This window comes from Littorina saxatilis, linkage group LG8, assembly GCF_037325665.1.
Source record: "Littorina saxatilis isolate snail1 linkage group LG8, US_GU_Lsax_2.0, whole genome shotgun sequence".
NCBI lineage: Eukaryota > Metazoa > Mollusca > Gastropoda > Littorinimorpha > Littorinidae > Littorina > Littorina saxatilis.
The window spans coordinates 17,144,928-17,152,427 of NC_090252.1; the positions used below are offsets into that span (position 1 = coordinate 17,144,928).

Consider the following 7,500-nt stretch of genomic DNA (forward strand, 5'->3'; position numbering starts at 1 on the left):
TGTGTGTCTTGACCTGACAGAATTGTCAGTACAGTTAGTTATTGGTTTGTCAGGATGGCAAGTGTCATTGCTTTTGCTTATTTTTAATGCCGATTATTTGTTGTTGCTGCGTGAATTATTGGTTAGTGTATGAGTTATGAGTTAGACGTATGTACATTTTTAATAATAAATCTGCTAGGCCAAAATGCAACACACACACAAACACAGTTTTGAAACATTTAGAATGGAGCCACTAAAATGCGAACCAACATTCAGCCAAAACATGTTCCCGAGTCTGTGACCGTGAAGTAAAAGAAGCTCTCTACGCCCATTTGTACCGATTCTATTTAGAGCTACTCGTTTTTCATTGACATTCGTGTCAAGCTGACACATTGCATTCGACCTCGCTGTTTGAAAGAATGGGGGCTATTCTTTTGTTGAGTGAAGGTGACTTCAATGACATCATTTGTTCAGTCAATACAATGTACAGTCGTGTGAGACCTCGTCTTGTCAAATGATCAATCAGTTCATACAAAGTAATATTATATGTGACTATTATTCAGCCAGCTATGACTCACAATCACACGTTAATGCCTTCAGGGGTATTGGTACAGCTTTCTTTAACAGCTTGATTGATTGGATAACCACAAAATCTCAGACTAACAAGCCCAAAGCGGCGGGTTAAACCCGATTGTGTCTGAACATGGCTGTCGTGTTTTGTGGGAAAATCCAAACCGCCAAACAGTTCTTGGTTCGTGTGATTTAGTTTTGTTTAAATTCTGCCAGCTGTCAACTGCACGATGTCAGGGGCGGATCAGTTGCTTTGTAAGGGGGGGTGCACTTTCAATCGAAAGTGAATGTGATGGGCACGAAGCGCCCGAATTTGCTAGGGGGGTCCGGGGGCATACCCCCCCCGGAAAATTGTTTGGCCCAAAGAAGCAAAATGGTGCCATCTGGTGCCATTTGAACTTAGAAATGGTCATAGAATCAGCTTTCCAAATTTTTGTTTTGTTTCGGGGGGGGGGGGGGGGGGGGCACGTGCCCCCTGTGCCCCCCCCCTCGTCCGCCCCTGGATGTCGTTCGAAAAGCAAATATTGCGTGATCTGATGAAAGAAGTTGATTTGAGCGAGTTGGGGCGTGCCAGTGTTTGTGTGTCACATGGTTTAAAGGCTCGTAGTGGTGGAGAGGGAGGGGGAGCTTCCTTTACTTCATTAATCATTGGTATAAAAACAACATGTACCAAAATGTTCTGTGCTCCCAAACAAATGAACGACCCCCAAGCAACTGAGTGGCGTCCCCTGATGTCAAACGACTCAAAGTGACACGTTCGTTCCCTCATTCGCAAAAAAATAATGTAGGCTACCTGCATTCATCTGGGAGGTTGTTACTATGATTACATGGTAAGAGTGTTTTGAAGCCTTCGCGTATTCTGTTTACATCGTAGTTGTCTTGAAATACGTTGTAAAACGTTTCAAAACTAATTTCATCTTATTCTCCATTATATTTTGATTCCAAAAACATATACATATGTTACATTTGGATTAAAAACCAGCTCTGAAAATTAAATATATGAAAATTATGATAAAAATTAAATGTCCGTAATCCCTTCAAAAACAACTTCTTCTTATTCCTTGTCGGTTCCTGGTTCCAAAAACATATAGATATGATATCGCGACTTTGTTCGTTTATCTGTCTTTTTGTTTACCTGTATGTATGGATGTGTGTGTCTGTGTGTCTGTGTGTGTGTGCATGTATATATGTGTGTGTGCATATGTGTGCATTTGTGTGTAAATATGTGTTAAGTGAGTGGGGATGTATGCGTTTGGCTTCACTATCACTAATCGATCGATGTTAAACAAATAAACCCGCACTTTTGTGTTTCTAGTTATAGCCTGATCGTGTAGACCAGACACTTGGCCACAAATAGCACCTGTTTAAAAAAAAAAATCACGTCGATTACGTGCGAATTAGCTTTTGCCAAACAACCCTTTTTAACACTGTCTAAGTGATCTTCGCTCATGTTTAGTTAGTCTTAAACGCTTTGGCGAATACTTCTAATTAAATGTTGTTGTTGAGAGATGAATTTCCTCCAAACATGTCTTTACCTTGTTAAAAAAAATGCATTTGTACGATTTGTGTAGCATGTTGAAGAGACACGTTTGCATGCAATCACGACTCGCTTGACCCCTACCCTGTATAACACAATGTATGAACAAGTGACAAATAAAAACGATTAAAATACTATGCCTTAATCGTACCGCCAGTAACATATCCTCCACGAATCTGTTTTTCGGTTTGATTTACCTTATCTGGTTAATATTTTACGACAATTTGAAAATGACACAAAAATCACTTGCAACAGTGGACGCGAATAAGTTGCGTTTCTTTCGCCGGGGATTGTACATGAACTGCAGCTTATGTATTATCATATTACCACGTTTCAAATTGATAGGACAAGTGGTCTTATTTGTGTGCTCTTTGAACATCACAAATCCAAATTCAGGAATCGGCCGAAAAGTAGGTTTGACATTGAGCGGTAAACACACTTTGCGCTATTTCAACCCTCCTGGTTGGCTGTAAAATTAATGATTTAGTTCAGATCACCAAACATTTGGGGTGTTTGTGTATACTTAGAATTTCAGATATTTCTAAAGGTAAAAGTTTGGAAGGTTTAAATCGAGTGAGAGTGGTTACTTCTCAATGTCAAACCTCCGACTATTCAGAGTACTTGACCTATAATTTTAAAACTTGGTGACATGATTATGCATGAACTGAAAGTACATTACACTAACTATAAAGTAATTTGTTGTTTAGAAGCAGAACGTATTTATATGGGTTGCATTATGTGTGGGTCACTGTTGCGAAAATTTACGCAAGCTATTCAGGTCTATACAAATACCGAGCACCGTCAGGCACCTATGGTTTATTTAATTATGTGATGCAGCAAGTGCCTATGAATTGTCGGGAAAACGAAGTATAATTACGTCAAAGTTTCGCTATCAGTTGACGTCATTTTGATTGTCGTCAAGAAGTTGTCGTATTTCTTGAAGGAGGTTCCTTCAAAGCATTTCTTTTACTTTCGACGTCATCGTTAGTTTATTTTGTTCATTAGAATTGGGAACATAAGGAGTTAGATAATAAATGGGGTTATTATTAGGTACGAAATTCTTGATCGCTATTTTCGCGAATAGACAAGAGTTACCATTGGTCTAGGTTAGCTAACAACGCAAAGATGAGTTTCGGTTAGCGATTAGGGAGTCTGCGCAGAGAGAGAAAAAGAATAACGCTCGAAAAAGGAAAACCAACGGAAGGTTGGAGAGAAGGAGCGAAATCATGAAAGAACCACTACGGCACCGTTCTATGCCTAGAATGAAAAACCATCGCCAAGGGCGAACAGAGATGGCAAAGACTTCCACAGCGGAGACACCCTGTCTTTGACGGGACGACCAGAGAAATGGCAGCAAGCGACAGCAGTAGCCGGTAGCCGTTATGTTGATGGAATCTTTTCTCGGTATATGTTGGTGTTTCGAGTTACGAGTTTCCAGTTCGAGATCCGAGGGACGAGTTTTCTACGATCAACCCTCTAACTTCGATGTTTTCCTGAGTGATCATCAATGATGAACTTTATGTAACCGTTCGACAATAACCAGCCTGGACCACACGACGTTCCGACCGTCTACATCATCACTTCGTATTTTCAAGATGAGTGACTTTTAGATCCAGGATATATGAACGATACAAAAATGAAGAATAATCCGGCGACCACGGAACAAGCAAATAAATACAAAGTTGAATCTATAAATTTACAAATACGTCTTGTGCAATAGTAGTGTGGTAGAATTTTTTTTAGAAACAAAATTCATTCTTGTTCTAATTCATAACGTAAAAGGTGAGGTTTTTGTACCCTCCGAGTACGTAACAGACTGGGATCCGCAACAATTCACAGTGATTTGTTTTTCAAATATATGGGACCGGGAACACACTGCACGAACCGTCACAAAAGATTGGACTTCTCCAAGAAAAACATTCAGGACATTTTTGTGTGTTTGGTTTAAGCAGTGTTTTATTCAACAATATATGGATGACATATATAATTATAATATGTAGGATCAACAAGAAGCCATACGCTTACACGTGTTGTTGGTTTAAACAGTCTTTTATTCAACAGTATATGGATATAATATATAATGAGCATGTTTAGGATCAACAACAAGCTTTAAGCTTACACATGTTTTCAAGGAAAGGACAGGTGCGTTTCGTGTTTGTTTGTTTTCAATTGAGAGGCTTAAAATGATATAGTCTAGCAAACACATTGTCTCCTCTCGAACCAAGAGCTATACAGTTTTAGTTGGGGGTTGTAATTGTGTGAGCGCACATCACCGGTAGGAAAACCTGAAAGTAAAGTTTTGAGCGATAAGTTGTGTTTTGACTGGGAATCACAAACTGTAGTTCTCATTGTGACGCCTTTTTGCGCAATCCTACCTTTTGCCCCTGTATGTGCTATTCCTAGAGATACAGATCTAAGATTGATCACAGAGCTACAGGGTCCAGTGTTGCCCTACATACGTGGATAATACACTCATGAGATAACAATATCATTTAAACTACACGTGTGTATATCAAGTAATTGAGGTCATGTCAAACTAGATGGCAGGGACCTGCTTTTCGATTGCTTATGATGCCAGAGTCACTGAGACAAACGTCATTATGGAAATCCTCTAACGTTCACGTCACGTTACACTTTCTATAGAGTGACGTGTCTTTGCTTTGACGTCAAATATTACACGAGGCTTTGGAATTGATGAGGTTCCAAAAGATGCGTCTTCAATTTAGACTTCTCCACTGCAGGACGTTTTGAATAAAATACACGTTAATACAGTATGTAGGATAAACAGAATACTACATGCAAAGCATGGCTTGTTGTTTTGTACCAGATTAACACACGTTGCTGTTTTTCAAATAGTGAACAGTTCGCTTTCGCTCGCAGCTCAATATTTTAAATAAAATAACTCGTGTAAATCTGGCACGACACAGCAAGCCATTTAGTTTGCTCTATGTATGCAATACAGTCGAAATTAAAAAAAAAACAAAAAAAAAACGCAATGTGCCTGTCCGTGTTATTTGTTTAACCATGGGGCACAGGCGGTTCGGCTTCCCTGGGCACCAGGTGATCATATATGGCCATCTTAGCTTTGTGGATACCAAAAAACAATGCGTGCAAAACTGGGATGACGACAAGGCCGACTGCAGCCATCAAACCAATTGTTTTCGCGGGATTTCCCCAGTCCAAAAAGTTTGGGTAAACAATCATGGTGCGGTCGTCTGCCCAGACGATGACGCTGTAGATGAGATAGACGATGCAGAAGAGGAGCGGGTAGATGACGTGATAAAGGCGACACGGCACAGCGGTGACAAGCTGCTCTATCATCACAATCAGGGTGTTGATGGCGTGTTTCTGCACGTTGGCAAAGCTGGAGATGTCAGGGTTGTAGAAAGGGATGAACCGGTAGAAGACGTAGTATACGAGGGTGACCATCAGGGACACAGTGGACGTGATGTTGAAGGATATCCACACCAGACACACATACCAGGGCGGACGATCATCCAATTGTTCAGCGTGATGATCATTGTTCGTGTTGTTGTCATCATTTAATCTCCCTGGGTCACCCTGTGGGTGTGGGTCAATTCTATGACCACATATTTTCGTACAGTGAACAAAGACAGCCACCGCACAGTGCAGGGAGAGGTGAAGACACAGCGACAGGTTGGACCACTGTGTGAGGTAGCTCCACCACCTGGCATCAGGAACCTGGACGGGTCGGTTGGTTGCAATGATCCCCACACAGGTGACAGTGTACACCATCAGTACAGCGCGGTAACACAGGTAGACCCAGCCTGGGGGGTTCCACTGCACAAACACATACACCTTTGAACAATGTACATGCAAAGCCAAAATAAGATACCCCCTCCTCTCACTGGTTAAAGCTGTAAGGCGCTTTGCTTGCAATTGTTAAATTGTTTAAATTGTGTATGAAACTTAATTAGTAATACCAAAGAAGCAATTTAACACGGCACCAGCAAATTGCCCAGAACTTCATCTTGTAATTTCAAAATATAAGTGGTGGCATTAAATGCGTTTGAACATTATTCAGGTTGAAGGTTAAACTTGTGATCGTAACATCGCTTTTAATTAGTTGATGATATTAAATTCAACCGGTGTGTTTCTATTGTGAAAGATATGTATATTTGCCATTTACCTTAGGGTATTCTTCCAGGTTAGTGACTGTAACAACTACCACACATGCCAATGTATAAAATAAAATAACATTAGCTTTATTATCTCACATAGAGAAAATGCAATGGGGGTGCATGTAACATAAAAACAAAAGAAACACTACAACATTAATATCATATCTAAGTATTTGTGCTAAATGATAACATTGTTTTCAACTAAACACATATATGCATACACATATCTTTCTGTTAAGATGTAAGACAGATCGGCAAAAGAGTCATACACATAAACAATATCATTCAATTCCGTTTACAAATCACACACTATACCACATCAGAAATATGCCCTTAATATGTAAACGATTCATAAACACCAACACAGTCATTAAATCCCTCAAAACAACAACAGAAGAACTTCTCCCTGATAATGTAATGTAACGATTGAACATTAGATTTCCCTTCTTTGAACCGTGTGACGTCAGAGTCCGAACAAAACTCATATTTAGGTGGTTAGCCGAGACTACACAAAAGTGCATGTGTGTGTGTGCGTTCAGTCCCAGACAGAAGCAATTCTAACTAAAGTAGATCGATAGATAACTGCTTTTTGTATAGTTGACCAAAATATGACATTTAACTCAGACCTTGACAGTCCTTGTTTACTGTCTAATATGTTTGTTATATTGCTCGTTTCAACCGACACCTTCCAAGCAACAGTTCAGACACTCAGTGAAAGCGTGGTGTGGGTACTCACCAAGAAATAGCAGAATCGTTCAGTTTTGACACCGCCAAAACAGAAGTGTGTCAACTTAAACTCATCGCGCACGGATTGCATACAACCAGCCATTACAATACCTTATCTGCAGTCAACAACCAGCAGGCCAATTATGTGCTTTCACGTACGTCCACAGTAGTATTCCAGAGCTCTAATCTTCGTAGCATAGGTTATGTATTAGCTGAGGGGTGAACCCTGGTACTTCCTGGATTATTTCCAAATCTGCATAATGTTACTCCTTGCTGACAACTAAAAGAGTGCCAGTAGGTTTACCAACGGAGAGACTCGGAAACTTGAGTCTAGTCAATAGGGAGGTTTAGATATTGCGTCACGTACCCCGACCTCACCTTGACTAAATGTAGTAATTTCGCCTTACGCGACTTGTTTCCCGTTCAAGTTATTGCAAATCTATGAAGGTTTATCACAGCAATCAACATTTTACGTGAACGTATATAGATAAAGAGTATTAATACGAATTGTAGACGGTAGCAACAAGAAGAAGAAGGAAGAAAAGT

General features: G+C 40.1%; 1 protein-coding gene and 1 long non-coding RNA gene across 2 annotated transcripts in view; both read right to left on the reverse strand.

The window, feature by feature from the left end:
• Positions 1-7,500, reverse strand: part of LOC138972959 (uncharacterized) — a 281,386-nt gene that overhangs the window by 15,896 nt on the left and 257,990 nt on the right. The window lies entirely within an intron of this gene.
• LOC138972951 (protein rolling stone-like) lies at positions 4,032-7,378 on the reverse strand. Its single transcript, XM_070345611.1, has 2 exons — positions 6,965-7,378; positions 4,032-5,887 (listed from the first exon to the last, which is right to left on the reverse strand). The coding sequence occupies exons 1-2, from the start codon at positions 7,055-7,057 to the stop codon at positions 5,105-5,107; spliced, it is 876 nt and encodes a 291-aa protein (XP_070201712.1). The 5' UTR covers positions 7,058-7,378; the 3' UTR covers positions 4,032-5,104.

Coding starts and splice junctions, on each gene's coding strand:
- LOC138972951 (XM_070345611.1), bottom strand. CDS start 7,057: ATGGCTGGTTGTATGCAATCCGTGCGCGATGAGTTTAAGTTGACACAC. Junction 5,888..6,964: donor AACGATTCTGCTATTTCTTG/GTGAGTACCCAC, acceptor GTGTTTGTGCAG/TGGAACCCCCCAGGCTGGGT.